Source organism: Rhinopithecus bieti, unplaced genomic scaffold (genome assembly GCF_001698545.2).
Source record: "Rhinopithecus bieti isolate Rb0 unplaced genomic scaffold, ASM169854v2 scaffold_34281, whole genome shotgun sequence".
NCBI classification, from domain to species: Eukaryota; Metazoa; Chordata; class Mammalia; order Primates; family Cercopithecidae; genus Rhinopithecus; species Rhinopithecus bieti.
The window spans coordinates 1,404,277-1,427,252 of NW_016814762.1; the positions used below are offsets into that span (position 1 = coordinate 1,404,277).

The 22,976-nt window shown below is 54.6% G+C and overlaps 1 protein-coding gene across 9 annotated transcripts; it reads left to right on the plus strand.

Annotated features, from left to right (window-relative positions):
- The first annotated feature begins 608 nt into the window (after window positions 1-608).
- Window positions 609-22,976, plus strand: ZDHHC1 (zDHHC palmitoyltransferase 1). Of its 9 annotated transcripts, XM_017852333.1 has the most exons (14): window positions 614-903; window positions 7,926-8,068; window positions 9,381-9,427; window positions 9,750-9,858; window positions 10,766-11,011; window positions 13,919-14,160; window positions 17,934-18,035; window positions 18,446-18,570; window positions 18,659-18,817; window positions 19,066-19,178; window positions 21,845-21,927; window positions 22,117-22,210; window positions 22,335-22,395; window positions 22,502-22,976. In XM_017852333.1, the coding sequence occupies exons 5-14, from the start codon at window positions 10,766-10,768 to the stop codon at window positions 22,783-22,785; spliced, it is 1,509 nt and encodes a 502-aa protein (XP_017707822.1). In that variant the 5' UTR covers window positions 614-903; window positions 7,926-8,068; window positions 9,381-9,427; window positions 9,750-9,858; the 3' UTR covers window positions 22,786-22,976. The 9 variants fall into 9 exon arrangements, with proteins under 9 accessions (XP_017707823.1, XP_017707827.1, XP_017707825.1 ...); XM_017852336.1 differs by lacking the exon at window positions 9,750-9,858 and having other exon boundaries at window positions 613-903; window positions 22,315-22,395; XM_017852332.1 differs by lacking the exon at window positions 9,750-9,858.

Below are 22,976 nucleotides of genomic sequence, written 5' to 3' on the forward strand. Positions count from 1 at the left end.
AGTTCGAGGCTGCAGAGAGCCGTGATTGTGCCACTGCACTCCAGCCTTGGCAACAGAGACCAGTTTGAAAAATAAAAAAAGACTGAATTTCCCATTGGTCTGGAAGATTGAGGCTTGATTTTTGCTTGATTTAAAGGCAATAAATAAATGAGATATTTTGTGCTACTTATTTTAAGTTCTTACCCTTCTTGCTTTATATTCTGGGGTACCTGCATTTTTAGTGGTGTAATTTATTTGTCTAGATCTGTTTGCCCCTTAACCTGTAAACTCCCGGAAGGATCAGGATATCATGGATGTTCCAGCACATACGCTCATCGAAGTGTAAAGGTTGATTGGGGCTGGGGGAGGTCTCTTCTTGAGAGCGATGGTCTCAGGATAGAAACTGGAAGGGGGCGCGTTTGAGATGTTAGGATTTCAGGAAGACAAGCTGTGACTCGGGAGTAGGGAAAAGTGGATTTTCTAGACGAAAGGTTAGGCAGAATCTGGGAATGGGCCGACTGGGGCACCAAGGGGGTCTCTGGCAAGCCCCGCCCCGGCCGGGGGACCGGCGCGGAGTGACGCAGCGCGGTTTGGCCGCTGTGGGGCGCCGTAGCCCGCGCCGTTGTCAGGGGAACGGGCCCAGCGCCGGACGAGGCCCAGCCAGTCTGGGCCTGGCCTGGCCGCCCCGCAAGCCTGCTGGAACCGGAGCCGAAGCCAGAGCCAGAGCCCGAGGACTCGCCGGCCCAGTCTCCGTCCGGGATGGGGCCCCGCTCCCGGGCGCGTTGCCGCCCAGTCCCGGGGACCGTCCCTACCGCGAGGGTCTGAAGCGCGGCTGTCCCGGGGAGGGTGGAAGGCCAGGCGTGGGGCCTGAACCTCTGGCTGACCTTGGCAGGGCCCATCTGGCACGGCCGCCGCGGCGCGCAGGTGAGGAGTCCCCGCCCGGTTTCTCACCTCGGAGCCTGGCTTGAGCCACGGGGTCGCGGATGCTGCCGCCTGGCCAGCTTTGGGCTCACTTCCGCCTGGAGCTGGTGGCCTGAGTTCCAGGGCCTGGGCAGAGCGCGGGGCTTCGTTTTACCATGCATCAAGTTCACAGATCTTCTTTGAGCGCTTACTCTTTGCCAGGCTCTGTGCCAGGCGTGGGCACAGAGGACTCCGAACAGACGTGGCCCGTCTCCAGAACCCAGAGCATTAAGGAAGGTGGCTGGGAAGCAGGTGTCATACATGACTAAAGTGATTTTAGGTCGGGTTAGGCTCTCTGGTATTGAAATCGAGGGGTTGGTCATGGAGGGTCTGTTTTAAAAGGAAACCATGGGAAGAGTTTTTAATTTTTTCCTTTTTTTCCTTTGAGACGGAGTTTTGCTCTTGTCGTCCAGGCTGGAGTGCAGTAGCATGATCATGGGTCATTGCAGCCTTCGCCTCCCGGGTTTAAACGATTCTCCTGCCTCAGCCTCCCGAGTCTGGTGTTACAGGTGCCTGCCACCACACCCAGCTAATTTTTGTATTTTTGGTAGAAACGGGGTTTCAACATGTTGGCTAGGCTGGACTTGAACTCCTGACCTCAGGTGATCCACCCTCCTCGGCCTCCCAAAGAAGAGTTTGGTTGAGTTTCACATTTGAAAAGCTCACTTCACTCTGGCTGCTGAGCAGCATGGTTGTGACAGGACATACTGGGAAGTCAGCTGAGGGCCATCCTAGTTCTGCCAATCTAGCTCTGCCTCCTAAAATAACTCATTTAGTGTCTCTGAGCCTCAGTGTTCTCATGATGGGGGTGGATGTTGTGCATGTTTTTTATGAGAAAGTGAGAGGCCAGTCACATCTGAAATCAGTGACTACAGGGATCTACAAGAACGGTTGGAAATGATAGGACCTTCCTTAGAGCTCTGTGAGAATTGAATGAGTGAATTCCATTGAAGCAGTGCCTGGCACAGAATAAGTGCCCTCTAAATGCTGGTGTTGGTTATTATCATGCAAACACTGTAGGAGAGCAATGCTGTAGGTTTGGATTGGGGTAATGGCAGCAGAGATGGTAAAAAAGTGGCTTGACTTCCTTTACTGAAGGAGAGCTGGGTTCAGACCTGGGCTGAGGGGTGGTCTCTGCTTTTGTGGAACCGTTGGTTCACTGTGGGAGACGGGTTTATAAACAGATAATCACCATGAGATGCAGTAAAAGCAACAGTGGTCCTTAATTAGCCAGATTGTTTTGTTTTGTTCTTGTTTTTCTTTCTTTGTTCTGTCACAACTTTGTTCTTAATGACTGTTGTGGTGGGTGTTCCCCAAGGCTGGCTCCTGCAGTCATATGAGTTGATTTCCTGGTTGAAATCAACAACCTTGGCCTCTCTTCATTGGCCTTGTTTCTATTCTGTGTTACTCCCTCCTTCTTGTCCCCTTTCCTTGGCTTCGTTTGTATCCCAATTTGCAATGGTTGCTTCAGGAGGAGAATGGCACAGAAAATGTTTGCAAACCATGTCGACTCAGGAATAATTGGGGTTTCAAGCTTTTCTTGCCATGGCATCAGACCTTTTTTTTTTTTTGACGGAATCTCGCTCTGTTGCCCAGGCTGGAGTGCAATGGCGTGATCCCGGCTCACTGCAAGCTCGACCTCCTGGGTTCAAGAGATTCTCCTGCCTCAGCCTCCCGGGTAGCTGGGATTACAGGTGCCCACGACCATGCCCAGCTAATTTTTGTATTTTTAGTAGAGACGGGGTTTCACCATGTTCGCCAGGCTGTTCTCTAACTCCTGACCTAAGGTGATCCGCCTGCCTCAGCTTCCCAAAGTGCTGGGATTACAGGCATGAGCCACTGCGTCCGACCAGCATCAGACTTCTGCCTGTTATGAGAGAGAAAGCGAGGGCCCAGCTACCTCTGAGACCAGAGACTGGAGAGGTCTTTGAGAACAGCTTGAAGTTCCAGTTTAATTTTCGGTAGTTGTATGATGTGCATCCGTTAGTTGAACCAGAGCTGCTTCTCAGAATTTTAAGGTCAGAGACTTCTCTGGCACCTGTGGGGAATTTTAATAAACAAAGTACTCATCCCTAAATCTTTTGTAAATGACTTTTGTGCTATAAAACACTGTGTACCGTGAAATGTTTTCTGTCTAGCTTCTCTTTAGGTAGTTCAACTGGGCATCTGTTAAATCTCAGTGAAAATTATTTCAAAAGCAGATCCTAGGGGAAACAGAAAGTTCATTTAGGAATACTCATAGATAGAAAATCTCCCGACTGCACGGTGGTTTATACCTGTAATCCCAGTACTTTGGGAGGCCAAGGTGGGAGGCTTGCATAAACCCATGAGTTTGAGGTTACAGTGAACGATGATCATACCACTGAGCTCCAGCAGCTTGGGCGACAAAGAAGGATCCTGTCTCTAAAAAAAAAAAAAAAAAAGGTAGGCTGGGCGCAGTGGCTAAGAGGCCGAGGCGGGTGGATCACCTGAGGTCAGGAGTTCGAGACCAGCCCAGCCTACATGGTAGACTCCCATCTCTACTAAAAAAAAATTTAAAAAGTAGCCGGGCGTGGCGGCTGGTGCTACTCGGGAGGCTGAGGCAGGAGAATCACTTGAATCCAGGAGGCGGAGGCTGTAGTGAACCAAGATTGCACCACTGCACTCCAGCCCGGGCAACAAGAGTGAAACTCCGTCTTAAAAAAAAAAAAAAGTGAAGAAAAGAGAAGAAAATCTCTCACACTGGCCAGGCATGGTGGCTCACCGGCTGGGCGCAGTGGCTCACACCTGTAATCCCAGCACTTTGGGAGGCCGAAGCGGGCAGATCATGAGGTCAGGAGATCGAGACCATCCTGGCGAACACAATGAAACCCGTCTCTACTAAAAATACAAAAAAATTAGCTGGGCATGGTGGTGGGCGCCTGTAGTCCCAGCTCCTCGGGAGGCTGAGGCAGGAGAATGGCTTTAACCCAGGAGGTGGAGCTTGCAGTGAACCGAGATCGCGCCACNCCGAAGCGGGCAGATCATGAGGTCAGGAGATCGAGACCATCCTGGCGAACACAATGAAACCCGTCTCTACTAAAAATACAAAAAAATTAGCTGGGCATGGTGGTGGGCGCCTGTAGTCCCAGCTCCTCGGGAGGCTGAGGCAGGAGAATGGCTTTAACCCAGGAGGTGGAGCTTGCAGTGAACCGAGATCGCGCCACTGCACTCCAGCCTGGGCGACAGAGCCAGACTCCTCAAAAAAAAAAAAAAGAAAAGAAAGAAAAAAGAAAATCTCTCACATGGAAACCACAAATCCTCTAGCAAAAGGACAAGATGCATGGGAACAAAAGTTTCCTGTGGAGTGCACTTTCCCTTTGGGTTCTGGGAGTCTCTGGTAGCTGAGTTGGCTCTGGCCAAGGATGAAGCAGGTCCTGCCTAGCAGCTCCTCTGTTGTGCTGTCTGGTTGTGTGATTCCAGCTTTGACAAGAACCCTAACAGCTCATAGGAAGTTCTATGGCTTTTCCTCATAGCTCTGTAGCTGAGCGTCTTAGAATTGCTTTCAAGAGTGAGAAAACATTTCACTAAAACCAAGCACCCTTGTTAGGTAGGAATTCTTTGTCTGGCATGATAACAGGGCGCTAGATCACACAAGTGTGTTTCGTCCACAAGGCAGCTCAGTGGGGCCAGAAGGGCAGGAGGTGACATCCCCCAATCATTTATTATTTGACATACTTTTTGTTTTCAAAAGCAGTACATGCTCATGATAAAAAAAATTATATATATATATATATATATTTGAACATACGAAGGAGTACCAGGAAATGCTATTTCTGTCTTACAGCTCTTGGACCACTAGATCTCCTTCCTAGGGGCTGCTCCTGTGTTTGGTTTCTTGCATTTCATTCTGGAGAGAATCTATGCATATAGGAATGTAGATGTTTATGCATCTGCCCCCCCCCGCCCCTTTTTTTTTTTTTTTTTTTTTTGAGACAGAGTCTCGCTCTGTCACCCGGGCTGGAGTACAGTGGCGCGATCTCGGCTCACTGCAAGCTCCGCCTCCCGGGTTCACGCCATTCTCCTGCCTCAGCCTCCCGAGTAGCTGGGACTACAGGCGCCCGCCACCTAGCCCGGCTAGATGTTTTTTGTATTTTTTAGTAGAGACGGGGTTTCACAGTGTTAGCCAGGATGGTCTCGATCTCCTGACCTCGTGATCCGCCCTCCTCGACCTCCCAAAGTGTTGGGATTACAGGCATGAGCCACCGCGCCCGGCCCCCTTTGTTTTTATTCACTTGGTAGCTCCATCTACAAGTGTTCTTCGTCTTGCTTTTTTCACTTAATTGTGTATCAAAGATTACTTCATCCATTTTTTTTCTTTTTTTATCCCTTATTTTTGATGCTGCCTAGCATTTTATTGTGTGGATGTGCCATAGTTTATTTATATTGTCTTTTGTCCTTTATTATTTCAAACAATGCTGCAATAAATCTTTGTGAGTATATGTATAAGATAAATACCTAGGAATGGAATGTCTGGGTCAAAGGGCATCTATGTTCTAAAGTTTCGCCAGACTTGGACATTGCGAAATTGCTTCACTGAACTTTGTTGAAAGATGAGTATAGAAGAGATCCAAAGAAGTGGATCTGTGAAATTTGCCTCAATGTTCCTCAGTCTGTGAGTGGCAACTCGGGAACCAGAAAAGGGCTCTACTCCAGGCTTAGCCCTCTTCCTTTGGTCCCACCTGTATCTCCCCATTGGTAGTGCAGGGACCTCCAAGTGCCTGCTTCATCCCTGTCCCTTTCTCCTCTGACCCCATCACCCTGCCCTCCCAGTTCCTTGTCCTCTCCTGGAAAACCCTCTTTAGTAATTGACTTGATTCTGAAGCCCTCAGGTAGCTTGCAGCAATCCAGGGATGCCCACAGTCTCTCCGGGGCTGGTACTTTTCACCTTGGTGTGGTTCCTTTGAGAGTGCTAGGCAAGAATTTCAGAACAACATTCCTAAATGTTTTTTTTGTTGGGAGCAGAGGTGGGCAGGAGGAAAGTGGTCACTCATGTAACTATAATGTAGTTCATAATGAGAACTTAAAATGTTAAGATTTCCTTCCTTTGACTTAAATTAAGTCAAATGAATTATATAAATTAAGATACCCAAATGAAGTATAAATTAAGGTACCCAGGCAGGGCATGGTGGCTCACGCCTGTAATCCCAGCACTTTGGGAGGCCGAGCCAGGTGGGTCATCTGAAGTCAGGAGTTCTTGAGACCAGCCTGGCCAACATGGTGAAACTCTGTCTCTACTAAAAATATAAAAATTAGCTGGATGTGGTGGTGCGTGACTGTAATCCCAGCTGCTTGGGAGGCTGAGGCAGGAGAATTGCCTGAACCTGGGAGGTGGAGGTTGCAGTGAGCTGAGATTGAGCCACTGTACTCCAGCCTGAGCGACAGAGTGAGATTCAGTCTTAAAATAATGATAATAATAATAATATAATAATAAATTAAGGTAGCCTAACCTTATACTGAAAACACCATCTAAGGCTTTTCGCAAGTGAATGTTAACATGAACAGATTACTGTCATCCTGCCAATGGCTTCCGTCTTGCGCGGGACAAGGGAGGGGCCTTCACAGCCCCTCCTGCCTGCCTCAGTAGCCAGGTGGGTCCTTGGCTTACCCAGGCCACAGGACCCCCTCCTTCCTGTCTTCCCTTTATCACCACCAGCCTGACTCTGTATGGTTTGTTCTGTGGCAGTAGAAGGTACATGAAGAATGTTTTCCCAAGGCCGTGTACCTCTGAACCCTGCAAAGATGCATCTGGGGGTAGCCAGGTGGGCAGCAGGGAGCTTGTGGGCTTCACCACCACCTTCTGACCAGCTTCTCCCAAAGCACAGAGCTGCTGGGCTCCCTGCTGGGCTGCTGTGGTACCACTTCCCCCATGCCCTTCTCCCCACTGGCTAGAAAGTTTTCCAAAGCACCCTGAGCCATTGGGTCACTCTCATGCCTTAAGCTTACTTTGCCTCCCTGTGGCTCTTCCAGCAGTGTCCATGTGTCCTCACCTGGCCTTCTAGGCCCCCTGAGATCTGAGCCCCACAACTTCTTCGGTCCCATCTCTCACTGGGTCCTGCCCTCCCCTCCCTCCTTCCCCTAGCCCCCGCCCCCGCAACCTGTCCACCCTGTGTTCTGCCACATTGGATGGCTGGCCCTTGCATGGGCTGCCAAAATGCCCATTCACCACTGCCCTGGTTTCTGTTTGTGTCTGTCCAGGTCCCAGAAAAGAAGCCCCTGAGGGCATGCACCCGGTCTCATCTGTGTTTACATCCTAAGTACGCAGGCTGGGCCCCGATAAGTGCTGACTGGCCAAGGTCAGAGGGTGCCAGCTGGCCACGTTGTCGGGGAACAGAGCCACATGTCTTTCAATCTGGTCTTCTAGAGAAGTGCTGAGAGGGGAGCAACAGCCAGAGAAGTCCCAGGGTCTGGTGACAGTGTTTGGTCCCATCCATGGTCTGGGAGCCCCATATTGGATTCTCTCCGACCTCCCAGCCCTTTTAATCAAAATCTTTTGGGCCGAAGGAATTTGTGGCCACCAGCTCTGCAGGAGAAAATCTCAGTGGGCCGGGCGCGGTGGCTCACGCCTGTAATTCCAGCACTTTGGGAAGCCGAGGCGGGTGGATCATAAGGTCAGGAGATCGAGACCATCCTGGCTAACACGATGAAACCCCGTCTCTACTAAAAATACAAAAAATTAGCCAGGCATGGTGGCAGGCACCTGTAGTCCCAGCTACTTGGGAGGCTGAGGTAGGAGAATGGCGTGAACCTGGGAGGCGGAGCTTGTAGTGAGCCGAGATCGCACCACTGCACTCCAGCCTTGGCAACAGAGCGAGACTCCGTCTCAAAAAGAAAAAAAAAAAAAGAAAATTTTGTCAGTGAAGAGTAGGCTGGCCTGGGCATGCCTGTGGGCCAGCCTGGGCATCTATTCCGGAATGCTGCCTCTGCCGAGGGAGGTCTGCCTGGCAGCACCATCCCTATTTCCACAGCCTCAAACAAGTGCTCGCTTCCTGGACCAAGGGAGTATCCTGATTTGGAGTCAGAGGCATCCCCAAGGCTGTATGTGGCGGGTGCCTGGCTGCAGATGGTGACTTCTCCTGCCTCAGGAGTCCGGGATACAGCAGCGCTGGGGGTACGTGTGGCCACTGCCAGGCAGTGGGGCCCTATCAGCCGCATGCCTCTGTTTTGCTCTTTGGAAACTCCTGCAAGGTGTAGGGTTGTTTAGGTTTGGGGATGACAAAAGGAGAGCCAGACTTTAGGAATTCCAAATTCATGGATTCCTTTCAAAGTAGTTGCCCTGGTGATGGTGTCCCTGGAGAGCTGATGTGCAAGCCACAGGGATTGGCCCCAGAGAAGAACCATCCAGCCCAACCGTATTCACAGGGCTTGACCTGATGACCTTTGACATTTCCACAATACAAGGACAAAGATTTGCTATCTTTGGGGGACTTGCAAAAGAAAGTGAGGGCTGGGATACTGGGTCATGCATGTAATCTCAGTGCTTTGGGAGGATAAGGTGGGAAGATCGCTTGAGCCCAGGAGTTGGAGACCAGCCTGGGCAACATAGTGAGACTGTCTCTGCAAAAATAAAAAATAAATAGCTAGGCATAGCAACACGCTGCTCTAGTTCTAGCTACTCAGGAGGCTGAGGCAGGAGGATCACTTGAGTCCAGGAAATTGAAGCTTCAGTGAGCTATCATTGTGCCATGACACTCCAGCCTGGGTGACAGCGCAAGACCCTGTTTCAAAAACAAAAAACAAAACAAAACAAAGCAAGGCCAGGCATGGTGGCTCACGCCTATAATCCCAGCACTTTGGGAGGCCAAGGCTGACAGATCTCTTGAGTCCGGAGTCCAGGAGTTGGAGACCACCCTGGGCAACATAGTGGGACCCGGTCTTTACAATTAAAATAAAATAAAATAAAATAATTAGCCAGGTACGTGCCTGTAGTTCCAGCTACTCTGGAGGCTGAGGTGGGAGGATCACTTGAGCCCAGGAGGTCAAGGTTACAGTGAGCTGTGATGGTGCCACTGCACTCCAGCCTGGGCAACAGAGCAAGATCCTGTCTCAGGAGAAAAAAAACCCTAAACCCAAAACCAAAAAACCACCAGCTGAATCCCTGGGGAAAAACTTAAGTCCACCATTTAGTTTTGAGACCTCTGGGGGACTACTCAGAGGTCACTTCAAATAATGCTAGGCTTGGCCTGCAGGAAGCTCTGAGCCACAGGTTGGCTGAAGGGCAGGGTGGCTAGGAGTGAGTGTCTGGCAGTCAGGGTGGTAGCCAGCCAGCAGAGGGAGATGGGCTGCGAAGAGGCATGGGTTCACGACCCTGCAGAAAGGGGGCAGGGCTGGATGGATGGAAGGCAGGGGAAAGCGGGCCAGATGGCTTAGGGTGGACCAGGATTCCACACCATTTACTATGCCCACGTTTCCTTTTATTTCAGATGTTTTCAAGTCAGCAAACATTTACTGAGGATCTACTGTGTACAAGGTACAATTCTGGGTGCCTGGGGGAAGGGACATAGGGGACAGAGATGAATAAACCCCACCCAGCACATTTGCTGCCTTTGGGGAAAGCTGTCCTAACAGGGGCAGACATGGGGATTGCAAAGCATCCCAAATGGCAAAGTAATTTGCCCAACAATGACTTAGCATAAGGGCCCCCTGACTCAGGGCGTCAGGGAAAGCTTCCTGGATGAGGCAGTGCTTGCAGTTGGCTCTGAAGATCAAGCCTCATTCTGTGGACTGAGAAGTGAGAAAGGTGATCCAGGCAGATGCGCTGAGTCGGGGTCTGTGGCACCCTTTCTGCTTAGGTTCCCTGTCTCATGGGCAGAGGCTCCTGAAAGGAGAGTTTAGCTACCAGGGTTTTAGCCCCAGCTCCTGGCTTTCCCACCACGAGCGCAGAGCTGGCCTGTCTCCCAGGTATGGCGCTGCCTGCCTGGGCTGTCGTCCCATCTTGGGCCCAGATCCTGGGGATGGGGGTCTTCCTTCTGTAGCCCACCCCTTCCTGCCCGGCATTCATCTCTGGCCACTGGGCCAGCTGTCTGGCTAGAGAGTGGCGGGTGGAGGGGGTGGTTGATGCCATCTGGTGGTCTGCCTCTGAGTCCAAGAGCATTAGCCCAGCTTTCTGTACAAAACTGTACACCAGGCCCAGATTTACTTAGAGAAACATGGTCATTTCTGCTGCTGAAGGGAACTAAAGAGGAATCCTTCCCTCCGTCTCGTGAGCTGGTCCCTCCCCAGCCGAGAACCCTCAGGCAGCATGGGGCAGAGCTTCAGGCTCCCCCAGTCCTAAAGGGATTTTGTATCCACTGTGGGGCAGAGGGCAGATCCTCCTTCTGGGCGCCCCATTCCCTGTTTCCCTGAGCAAAGGATAGCGGGGGTGTCTGACACTTGGATTTGGACCTTAGGAAGGAGGTGACTAATCCTAACAGAATCAGCATGTGTTCTCATCACTCTGGCCCCAGCCTGATATTGTTACCAGATGAGAACATGTCTTATTGGGTTTAACTGCAATGGCTGTGGAGACAGCACTTTGAGTAACAGGCAGCAGCACTGTGTCCTGAATAAACCCTGGGTCCTCCTACCTTGTCCTGGCCAGGCCGGGGCCAGGGTTTGCTTTGGGCTTTGAGACAGCAGCCCACTCCCACCCTTTCCCCACTGCCTGTCTCTATCATGCTAGGATGCCAGTATCCCCGGCAGAGTAGCTGGGCGATGGTTTTGTGTCGCAGCCTACTCCCCCCTGCTGAAACCTGGCTGCAGACATGGGCCCTGGGCTCCAGCCCGGCCTCTTGGGCTAATGCTCTCTCTACTGTTTCTCCCTCCGGAGATGAACATCTGCAACAAGCCCTCCAACAAGACTGCCCCTGAGAAGAGTGTGTGGACAGCGCCGCCGGCACAGCCCAGCGGACCCTCCCCTGAGCTGCAGGGCCAGCGATCCCGCCGGAATGGGTGGAGCTGGCCCCCTCACCCGCTCCAGATTGTGGCCTGGCTGCTGTACCTTTTCTTTGCTGTGATCGGCTTTGGGGTCCTTGTTCCCCTCCTGCCTCACCACTGGGTGCCTGCTGGCTACGCTGTATCCTTGGGAAAGCATGGGGCTGGTGTGTGGAAGTGGGGAGGCAAAGGATGGCCGGCACAGCGGAGGCCCAAAGCCAGGTTTGGAGCCTCAGGGAGCACAGTCAGGGGAGCAGAGCAGGGTGGGCCCAGTCCTGGGGACCTGCTGCTTCCCAGCCTGGCCTCCAGCCTCCACCTGACCTCTCCCCCTGATAGGGTGTGTGGGCATGCCTAAAATACCTAGGAGCATGTCAAGCCCTGCAAGGATGTGAATCCTGTCCGCGGAGGCACCACAGGAGCAGTCGTAGAAGGAGGAGCCTCAAACCATCCTGACACTAATTGTGTTCAAAGCTGAACAAAGGGCGAAGTAGGGAGTAATTAGTCCATTTATCAAAGAATTTTTCACTTTTCAAAGAGTCACCATAGAATTATTTTACATGGTAAGTGTCCTGGTGCCTTTAAAATATGGTTTTATTTATGGACAGACTGTGCCCAGGACTGTTTATGGGCACATTGATTCTGTAAATCATACCCTTTTAGAGTGAGGTTGAATGTGACAAGAGACAGGATGGAGATACCCCAGAGGCTCCTGGGAATAGTGACAAACCCAGACTTGCCTGAGCCCAGTGGTGTGATTGCCCCGTCCCTGGCCACAGCCCCCAGGAGCAGAGGATGTGGCTGCAAAGCCAGGGGATTGCAGTGAAGCAGGCATCTCTGTGCTCCTTTCTGGAGAGTTCCTATTTGAGTGTCCTTCACGAAGATGACTCCTGTGGGGAAGGTGAGGGCGGCCTAAGGGTGGTTGGCAGGGATAAGCCTGAAAGCCTGGGACATCGGGCCTGTGGTGAGCTCTGTCCCTACTCAGCACCTTCAGAGCTGCACAGGACCGAGCAACTCCTGCCAGCTCTGTGGGTCTTAGCCTCATCTTCTGTCTGATGGGAAGGCTCCTACCAGGAGCACTTTAAGATATATGTGAGCACTAGAATTCATTAAGCCACAAACGTGAACATGCTCTTTTAGGAAACCACAAAGCCCTGGGCTGGTGAGTGACAGGGTAGGTGTGTGGAGGGGGACCCTAGAGGAGGTTGTCTTCCTTAGACATAGCAGTGCCATCTGGGGGCTTCTTGTTCACTAGAGCCCAGGGGCTGGTCATCAGTTCTGTGAATGGAAAACTGGACTTTCCCTGAGGTGACCAACAGGCCTTAGTGCTGTTAAGTCATGGGACATGGGAATGCATCATGGGACATTCCTCCTGTGATCTGGAATGGACACGCCCCTCACTAGGGATCACCTGAGTTTCTGCCATCAGGATACCTGGGAAACCAGATTAACCAGATAAACAACCCCATGGCTTGGACAAGTAGAAGCAAAGCAAATCATGATAAACAGAAGGCAGTAGCATTTATTGAACCCTTACATGTGCCAGGCCCTGCGTCAGCCGCTTTACATGAATGATCTCATTTGATCCTCATAGTAATCCTGTAAGGAGGTATTCTCCCCATTTCCTAGTGAAGAAGCTGGGCACAGAGGTTCCGTGACTTCCTGAGATCACATAGCAGGCACCCAGTGAGGCCAGATGGGCTGCCCAGGAAGCCTGACTGTCATGAGAGGGACGGTTTGAGGGCTCTGTCTCCGCATTCAAGGTTTGTCTGCTCTGGGCAATGCAGAAGCTCACAGAGCTACCTGGTTTGCGCCTGACCAGCCTGTATGCTCTCCTTCCTTCCATCAGAGCCTTCTCCTTTCTGCAGGCTCTCTCAGGTCCCCTGAGGAGTGAGGTAGAATCATAGTGGGTACCAGGTACCCACCTTGGGCCTGGAACTGGCCTGGGCCTTAGGGATGCAAGCTGAGCCCTAGGGTGCTGGGCCCCTGGCTGAAGGGAAGGCTGGTGCACTGGAGATGGTGATCACGCCACATGGTGAGTTCAGCAGATTGTGAGGGCAGGCGGAAGCCACCTACAGCATCACCGCGTGTCCACAGGTACACTTGAGGCCTGTGGCTCCCCTCCTCCCCCACCTCAGTTCTCCCTACATGTTCTTGGCTCCTCCCCCTTCCTTCCTCACTTAAATCCAGTCAGTCATCCAGCCCTGTTGATTTTGGCTCCTAAATAGACATTGAATTGGTTCCCGGTTTCTGCCACTGCCAGCTGCCTCTCTTCCCTGGATGACCGCTGAGTTTCTAAACGGGTCCCCCACACATGCTCTCACCTCGGCCAACCCATCTGCATTCCTGCCCTTTCCAAAAACCAAATCTGATAATGTTGCGCCCCAGCTCCAGGCTTTCTAATGGTTTCTTCCTGCCTTAAGCAGTGAGGCCCAAGGCCCGGTGCGATGGTTCACACCTGTAATCCCAGCATTTTTGGAAGGCAGAGGCGGATGGATCACCTGAGGTCAGGAGTTCCAGACCAGCCTGGCCAACATGCAAAACTCCATCTATACTAAAAATACAAAAATTAGCCAGGCGTGGTGGCACACGCCTGTAATCCCAGCTACTTGGGAGGCTGAGGCTGGAGAATCACTTGAACCCGGGGGGTGAAGGCTACAGTGAGCCGAGATAGTGCCATTGCACTCCAGCCTGGGCAACAGAGAGAGACTCTGTCTCAAAAAAGATAAAGAAAAGAAATGTGGCTCAACATGGCATCAAGGCTCCGCATTCTGGACTCTGCCTCTCTCCCCCATTTCCTCTGATGTGATTTTCCCTGTCCTCTTCTGTTTCCACGGCACTGGTCTTTGCCTGGAATGCCCTTGCCTCTCTCCCTGCTCCCAACACCTAACTAAATTAGAGGTCGAGAACTAGAAGCCCATGGGTGAGTTCAGCCTGCAGATTTGTTTTTTTGAATTGAAGGATAGTTAACAAAGAAAATGCACAGGTCTTAATGTTCTTTCTATAGGCATGTTTTTAAAATTATTTATTTCCTTAACATTTAAACACTGAGAGATCTCATAAAAACCCAGACTTCTGGTTCCTTTTGAGAAGCCAGAAATTGGCCACACAGACCCTCATTCTTGCATTTGTGCAAGACAGCCGTGAGCTGGAGGCACACTTCAGCCAAACTGCTGGTTGGCACTCCACATGTTCCCCACAGCCACAGTCCCTAGCCAGGCCCCCTTTCCTCTACCTGCCAGGTCCCTGGAATCCATTCTTCTCTAAGTCTCAGCTGAGACAATACTTCCTCAGGTAAGCCTTCTGGACCCCTTCAGACTAGATGAGGTCACTTGGTTACAAACTGGCATATCCATGAACTTTCTTCATTGTAATTAACCCATTATTTGATTGATATCCATGTTTTTGGGTGGGAGTGGGGGCCTGTAATCCCTGCACTTTGGGATGCCAAGGCGGGCAGATCACCTGAGGTCAGGAGTTCGAGACCAGCCTTGGCCAACATGGTGAAATCTTGACTCTACTAAAAATACAAAAATTAGCCAGGTGTGGTGGCAAGTGTCTGTAATCCCAGCTACTCAGGAGGCTGAGGCAGGAGAATCACTTGAACCTGGGAGACAGAGGTTGCAGTGAGCCGAGATTACGCCATTACACTTCAGCCTGGGCAACAGAGCAAGACTCCGTCAAAAAAAAAAAAAAATCCCTATCCTGGCTAACACGGTGAAACCCCGTCTCTACTAAAAATACAAAAACTAGCCGGGCGAAGTGGCGGGCGCCTGTAGTCCCAGCTACTCGGGAGGCTGAGGCAGGAGAATGGCGTAAACCCGGGAGGCGGAGCTTGCAGTGAGCTCCGGCCACTGCACTCCAGCCCCGGCGACAGAGTGAGACTCTGCCTCAAAAAAAAAAAAAAAAAAAAAAAAAAAAATTCCATGTTTTCCACCAGACTGCAGTCTCTTCAGTGCTGGGGACTCTTGCCCCTGCCATATCCCTCAGTGCCTGTCACAACAAAAGACCTCAGTAGACAGCTGAATGAATGACCCCAGGAGTGAGGCAGGAGAAGAGTTGGGGCAGGCAGGGAGTAAGTGTTTGCCCTCATTCAGTGTCTGAAGAGTGGATGGCATGGTGAGCACAGTAGCTGGTGATAGCAGAGAGGTTTGGGAGGAGCCAGAGGGAAAGGGACCTTGGCACTGAGCAGAGGAGTGAATTTCAGCCAGAGAGCTGTTGAGACCCACTGTAGGAGTGCAAGCAAGCAGAGAGGGCTTTGGGTCTGAGCTTTTAAAAACTTACTCTGTGACCGTGTGAAGCATAGACTCAAGGGAACTCAGACAGGAGTGGCAGAGTTGGGAAGCTATAGCGTGGCACAGGCAAGAGATGAAGACTTGGCCATAGGGATAGAAGGGGCGGTGATGGCCACGGGATTGTCTCTCTTAGCTGTGCTGTGGCACACTAGGGCGGAGCCTGGTTTATCCGGATATCTAGAGAAATTTGGCTGCTGGGAGGAGAAGGAAGGGAGGAAAAGAGATTGGACAGCTGATGAATGAAGGATGGCAGATGGATGATGGGTAGAGCATGAATGATAGAGGGATGATGTCTGCCTGGCTAGCAAGAGGACGAGTGCAATTTTGGGCTGAAGCAGGTGGGATCGAGGGAGAGTGGATGGCTGCCTGGGTGGAATCTACGGCTGAATTTTTACACATTAGACTTTGTAGCAAATTGTCAGCAAACTTGTCTCCTGCATTTGGCCCAGTCATTGAGCAGATAGGTCCTGGAAGAGCTGTGTTTCAGCTTCAGAGACTAGCCATGCTGCCCCTGGCCAGGCCCTGAACATAGCAGGCCATCCCAGACACTCAGCCTAGGACTCCAAGTGCCTAGATTTTTGGTAGGGGAGGTAGCAAGTGTCCAAGCCCCTGTCTGCAAGGGGTTCTCCATCTGGCCCAGCTACTGAAAAGGGGGATGGCTGCATCCCTCTTGGAGGTGACTTCCTATGAAAGCAAGATAAGCAAGCTTTAAACTTCAGGTTCTTGGGCCTTAGGTGGGGTTGATCTCTTTCAGTCTCACATCATCATTTGGAATCTGAAACCAGAAACCAGCCTGAGGTCAGACCATCTAGGGCCTGCACCAGGCCTGGAGCAGTGAGGCCAGGACCCTGCGATTGGGCACCTAGGTGGCGACAGCAGGCACTGCTGGCTGGCTGTGGACTCCTTTCCTAGATGGCCCCTCCCCCTTTCCGTTTGGGGCACAGGGGTCACCTGGAGAGGTCTGATGAGGAGGCTCTGGGGGACTGGAGGTAGGAGGTGGCACAGGCAGAGAATCTGCACAAAGCAGGCTGGCATGGCAGTGGGGAGTTCTTTGGCTGCAAGGAGTGGGGTAGGACTCCCAGCTGGCAGAGTGTGGAGTGAGTCTTTAACCTGCTGGGCCAGTGCATGGGCGCCATCTTTGCCGGCCACCTTGTGGTGCACCTGACCGCTGTCTCCATCGATCCAGCAGATGCCAACGTGCGGGATAAGAGCTATGCAGGGCCCCTGCCCATCTTCAACCGAAGCCAGCACGCACATGTCATTGAAGACCTGCACTGCAACTTGTGCGACGTGGATGTGTGAGTGTGTGTGGGTGCGTGTGGCTGCCGAGTGTGCTGTGGGGTGCACGGTGGAGAGGGGGTGCTAGGGCTTCACAGCCATCCCTGATGCCTCAGAACCCTCATGTTTTATGCAGTCAAGAACCTTGATGGCGTGACAGAGAATTGGGTTCCTGAGAAGGTGAAGAGAAGGTGATTGGAAACAGAATATGAGGAGTAGTATTCCAGCAGTTACAGGAGGAAACATTTGGCCCTGCCCAAACATTTCTAATGAGCAGCTCTGCCAGTGATAGCCCCACATTTCTCACCAGTATTCCCATTTAGGGGTGGGCAGGGGCATTGATGCCTGAGACTGTGTGCTGAGCTCTTCCTGCAGCCACCCTGCATGGTTTTCTCACTTCATGGAGGAGGAAGAGCCCAGCACTTAGAAAGGCTGATAGGCCAGACATAGCCACTGATAGCAGAGCCAGATTTACACCTGGGCGGCCAGGCCCCCCAAGCAGATACTGGTGTCCTGGCCTACCCAGGAGGAGTCTGAGGCCCAGGGGGGCCAGGTGGCTTGCTAAGGTCCCTCTGCTAACATGGAGGAGTCAGTATGTGCTGCACCCCTACCCCCTTGGCTGGTCCCAGCTGCCTCTCTAGGGGTCCCTTTCCACCCTTCTGGAGCCCCGCCGTCTCCAGGTCTCTGGTGGGGGATCAGGGATGGGGACATGGCCCAAGGCCAGCCCCCGCAGGAAGCCTGTTGAAGGGGTCTGCAGACTGAGCAAGCCCCTAGCCTTAAGGCGCCAAGGACTTCCTGCCATTCACTGGGCACCCGCCAGCACACTTTCCAAGCGGCTGCTCCAGCAGCTGCTGCCCATTGCAGGGCTCTGCCCTGTTCTGGGGGAGGGGTTGTGCCTTTGGGCCTTCCCCCGTGCCTCCCTGGGCTGGGAGACTACCCTGAGCCCCTGTGGTGAGCATGCTCACACGGATGGCGGCCTGCACTTCTTTTGCCTCTTTTCTCTTAGTCCACACAGACTGAAGTTTCTGGAAAAATGCCAGTACCATTCCCATAGAATGGCAAGGAAACAGGGACCCACTGCCGGAGGTGTCCGGAAGGGCAGTGCAGGCCCTGGGCCCCACACCTTGCTGTCTGGAGCTCCCTGGGCCCACACCTGCATCTTCTGCCTTCTCTCAGGGTTCTTTGCCTGGAAAGGACGCCCATTTTCCGTTTCATGGCGCATCAGCTAGGCGCACAGTCCCGGAGCAGGAGGGGTGCACCTCCTTACCCCTTTTGCGGCTCCTGGGGTCCCCCAGCTCTTGGGAGCGCTGCCTCCTCCAGGGGCCCCACCCCGCAGCGCCTGCAGAGGGCGCGCGCGCTCCTCGTCGCCTCGCTCCGGGCTATCTCAGGCCTGGCGCTTCGTCCTTCCACGGACCCCACTCAACCGCCCCGACCGGCCGGGCCACAAAGCAGGGAATAAGCCGGCCGACTGCGCTGTGCCCCCTCTCCCTGCAGGAGCGCTCGCTCCAAGCACTGCAGCGCCTGCAACAAGTGCGTGTGCGGTTTCGACCATCACTGCAAGTGGCTCAACAACTGTGTGGGCGAGCGGAACTACCGGTGAGGACAGCCTGGCCGCACGGGGGCCTGGGGATGCACTGTCTGAGGGTGGGAGCCACAGACCTTGCAGCCCGCATGGCAGGCTGGCAGGGATGGGGATACTTAGAGGACCTGTGCCCATTTTATGCGGGGGTGCTGCCCAGAGAGAGATGCTCCTGGGTGCCGGCTGAGATGGCCAAGTGTGGGCCTGGAATCTTCCACCAAGCTGGCCCAGAGAAAGGTGGGCTGCCTGATGGGGTGGCCACCCGTCTTCAGTTTTGCTGTATGTCTTTGGCTTCTGAGGAGTTGGGGCTGTGGGGTCACCTTCAGCCCTCTGAGCCCGTAGCAATGACCCTACAGCCCCAACTCCTATGAGCCCTCCGAGGCGCTGGAGCTCCCAGGAGCTGACAGCTACACATGGCTGGGCCCAGGCTCTTTCTACATAGTGTTGCATCCGCTTTCCTGGGTGTCCTGCTCCTGGTGCTGGTGGCCACATATGTCTTTGTGGAGTTCTTTGTCAACCCCATGCGGCTGCGCACCAACCGACACTTTGAAGGTCAGTTTAGGCTCCGGGCCTATTCTCACCCCCAACCCTGGTCACCTGTCACGTCCCCAGCTGAGAACACGCTGTCTGTGCCTTGCAGTGCTGAAGAATCACACGGATGTGTGGTTCGTGTTCCTGCCCGCTGCCCCCGTGGAGACCCAGGCTCCTGCCATCCTGGCCTTGGCTGCCTTGCTCATCCTTCTGGGCCTGCTGTCCATAGCCCTCTTGGGGCACCTGCTCTGCTTCCACATTTATCTCAGTAAGTGCTTCCCGCACCTGCCTTCCAGAGCGCAGAGGTCCTCAGATTGCAGGAAGGTGTCCAGTTGGATGGTGGACCCTGAAACCATGCCCCTGCCCAGTATGGGCTCACTATGGTGGCCAGGTCTCACCCAATGGCTTCGTGTATTTGGGGACACTGGTTTCAGCCTGGGGCTGGTTGTTCTCCCTCCTGTTCTGAGCTCCAGGGTCCCCTTTCCACCACACTGAGCCCTCTCTTCCCCCAACCAGTGTGGCACAAGCTCACCACCTATGAGTACATCGTGCAGCACCGCCCACCACAGGAGGCCAAGGGGGTTCACAGGGAGCTTGAGTCATGTCCTCCCAAGATGCGGCCCATTCAGGTATAGAGGATGAGGGGTGGGAGGGGGCCTGGGTGTGGGGGGTGTTGGGCTGTGCACCAAGCAGCCAGTGAGGAGACAGGGCAAGGGAAGCAAGCCTGGAACAGCTGCTGGGGCGGGGTGCTGGGGTTGGGGGTGCTGGGGGCAGCAGGGACCAGGCTTGTGTTGAGCGTGTGCCTGCTCGCCCAAGCGTGGGCACAGCCAGAGGGAGCCCTGTGTTTCCCGGACCCCACGTACACGCCTGCCCAGGCGCCAAGCATGCGCGGACGGCATGGGATGTGGGAGCCTGGAAGTAAGCAGGTTGGGGCTGCAGCAGGAGAGAGAGAGGGATGGACCAGCGACGGGGTCAGTGATGGGTGGCCAGGATGGAGCCATCACTTCTCATCCATGACCTTGAGCATTTATACCCATTACCCTAATTTATGCTTAGAACAGCCTCTGTTGCAGATGTGCATACTGAGGCCTAGAAGGTTAACCACAAGCTGGGTCTGGGAAGAGTTAAGGTCTCCACGCTCTGGCCAGCCTGGCCAGGCCAGTGGCTGAGCAGCCTATCCCCATTCCCACGCCCCATGGCTTCCTGAGGTCAGCAGCTGGGGTAGGGGTGATCCAGTCCTCAGAGGAGGCCCTAGGGACTAGGAAGGCGGGGCCCAGGCAGGCTTTGCTGGGGGAAGGCTGAGCCCTGGATCCCGAGGCCTCATGGCAACTGGATACAAACAGAGGCTGGTGGGTGGGTTGGGGAGGGCCTAGGACCCCGCCTCTCCTGTTCTTGTCGCCAGGGCTGGACACTGCTTGTGGGCCAGGCTGCCAGGACTGGGCAGGCCTGGGCCTGGGGCGTGCTGGCTGTGGGTGGCAACTCTGCTGTTACACCACCGTATCCTGCCCCGGTGCTGGGCTCTGATGGTGGCAGCTGTGCTGGGGAGAGGGTACTGTCTCCAGCCCCACATCAAGAGGAGACGGAGGCCCAGATAATTAGGCAGGAGACTTTCTCAAGCCTCACAGGTAGCACCCACTGAGGCAGGGCAGGCTCTTCGGCCCTGCCCTGCCAAGGCTTTGGGACCAAATGTAGCCATAGCAAAGACATTTAATTTCTGTTCTGTCCATCTGCAGTGACTCGAGGGAGGCGAACCCGGGGGACAGGAGTGATGTTCTTGTCCCTTTTTACAAAGCAGAGAGCTGAGGCTGAGGGCCCAGTACCATTCAGGAATGTACAGGGTTTTGAAGGTCTCTGAGGAAGGATCCTCTGGACAGCCATGGCGAGAGAGGACAGGGCTCTGAGTGGGGACTCACTGGGGACGCTTTCAGACTTCCGGAGCTGGCTAGGGCCTGGCGCCTGTCCCATCCTGGCCCCTCAGCTTCTGAGACCTCCTCTACTGCTGCCCCCTCATCTGCTCCCCTGTCTGGAGCCCAGGGCCCCCCAGTGGGCTTTGCCCCTCTGCTGGCCCTAGAGGGTCACTGAGTCCACACTGGGGCAGAGAAGAGGTGTGGGGGAGAGTGATCTTGAGGTCCCCAGTCCCTGTGACTGGCCTCTAACCCCTGACCCCGTGCCCCTCAGCCCAGGCTGGCGCTCCCACACCCCTCTCCAGAGCAGCAGCCAGGGCAGAGGTTGGGCGGGGCCGCTGGCTGGGCTCCTCCCCCAGATCTGTCAGGGCCCTGCAGGCAGCCACCCCACCCCCACCCCAGCAGGAATGCAGGAGGGGCCCCTCTCTGGAGCCGTTGCCCCCAAACATAGGCTTGTTTTAGAGACGGCCTTGCTGTTACAGTGTCCTCTCTGCATTAGTCAGGACGCCTCCGTCTCCATGGAAACGGCTGCTGAACCCTGCGACAGCTGTCCGGGTGCTCCCGGCAAACCCTCCCACCTCCGACCCCGCCCTGGACCCGCCCCCATCCCACACCACACCCTTTCTGGGCTTGCTTTCCCCCAGCTTTTGTTTCCTCACCTGGAATCCTCCCTGGCAAAGCTGGGGCGAGTCCTGCGGGCCAGGGGTGCAGGACTAGGCCACTCCTGCAACCCCCTGGCCTCAAGGCCCCTTTGCTTTCAGGGGTCGTGTCTGCACCCTCAGGGTTGCTATGAAGATCAGGGCTTACCTGCAAGCCTGGTGCCCAGTGGGGCTGTGGCTCTGTTTATTCCACCACCTACTACCTTCCCTTTCGGCATAGTGCAGGGAGACCACCGCACATGCATTTACGCAGCCCCTTCTCGGCAGCCAGGATCGTGGCTGGTCCTTTGTGAGGGCGAGGGGTGCGCCCAGGACTCAGCTCTGCGGGAGCTGGTGGATGCACACTTAGGCCTGTTTCTCAGCCAGGGGAAAATAATTGGTTCAGAGGCTGGAACACTGGGGATGCCAGGAGCAGGTGCGGGCCGCTCTGAGCTTCCCACTACTCCCTGGCTGAGCCTCTCTAGGCCTATAGATCCATGGGGGCTGGGAGCCTTCCAGCAGGAGGCAGAGGCTGAATAAATGAGGTAAGGACCTGGGGATGAGGCAAGGGCCAGAAATGGGTGTTTTAAGCCTTACCCTACAGAGGGGTTTTCCCAGCATGGCTGGGAGTCTGGCATGAGGCCTGAGATGTCCCACAGAGGCCAGTGAGGGCAGGACTGCATGAGATCAGGGCTCAGGAGGCTCGGGAGCCACACCTGGCCTCCCAGCCTCCTTGACTCCCACCTTCCCCAGGAGATGGAGTTCTACATGCGGACCTTCAGCCATGTGCGCCCAGAGCCCCCTGGACAGGCCAGGCCAGCAGCAGTGAATGCCAAGTGAGTGTGACCTGGGCATCTCCAGTTAGCGTGGCAGGGCCATCGAGGCAGGAGAAGGGGATAGGCTAAGGTTGGGGCATGGGTCTGGCCCTTCTCTGAGCTAACAGTAAGGGAAGCTTCTCTCAGCACCTCCAGTTGGGAGGGATTTGGGGAACAGAGCCCAGGCTTACCCTCCTGCTTCCCCCTCAGCCCCTCCCAGTTTCTTGCCACCCGTGGCCAAGCGGAACCTCCACCACCCTCTTCCCCAGACACTCTCGCCCTGCCTCCCCGGATCCGACCCCAGGTAGGAGGGATTGTGCTGGGCCTCCGGTCCAGGTGGAGTGGGATAAAAATAAGCCTTTACCCTGGCGCTCACCTCTGCTTCTTTTGGCGATGTGGGGCCCTCAGTCTCCCCCGTGTCTCTGCAGAAAAAGAGGAAGAGGCGCGTGTATAAAGTGCAGACGTCTGAAACCTCGGATCGGGCGTCGGGTGAGCCTCTCCCTGTCCGGGTCCTGCTCTGGGAACTCGAGGGAGGGGAAGGCAGAGTCACAAGTGAGCCGCAGCCACTGGGCTCATGTTCCCTTCCCCTGTGCAGGGCCCAGGACTCCCGGCCGCCGCTCCAGCTCGTCGACGGATTCCGCGGGCGCCAGCCCTGTGCACGCTGCTGGCCCTGCTGGCGCCTACCACTCGGCGTCGGCAGAGTCCGTGGACGAGATACCAGTGGCGCAGACGCGCCTGGGCAGCGCCGCTCTGGCCGCCCCACGTGGCCAGGGCCGAGAGCCCACGCTGGCGCTGCAGGCGCGTGCGCCCGCCGTTTTCGTGAGTCCGAGTAGCGGCGAGCCCGGGGCGCCGGGCGGGCGGGAGGCTGGTCTGGCTTAGCTGGGCCGAGAGGCCGGAGGGCCGAGTTGGAGCGGCCGGCCCGACTCTCTATGCAACACCCCATCCTTGCCGCACCGAGTGCACTTTAGGGGCCCCTACGGCCGGCGGGATCGGCCTCCCTCCCCCACGACTCAGCAATACCCGCCCCACCGGCTGTGATGCTCCAATAAACTTTTTTATGCTTTTGCGGA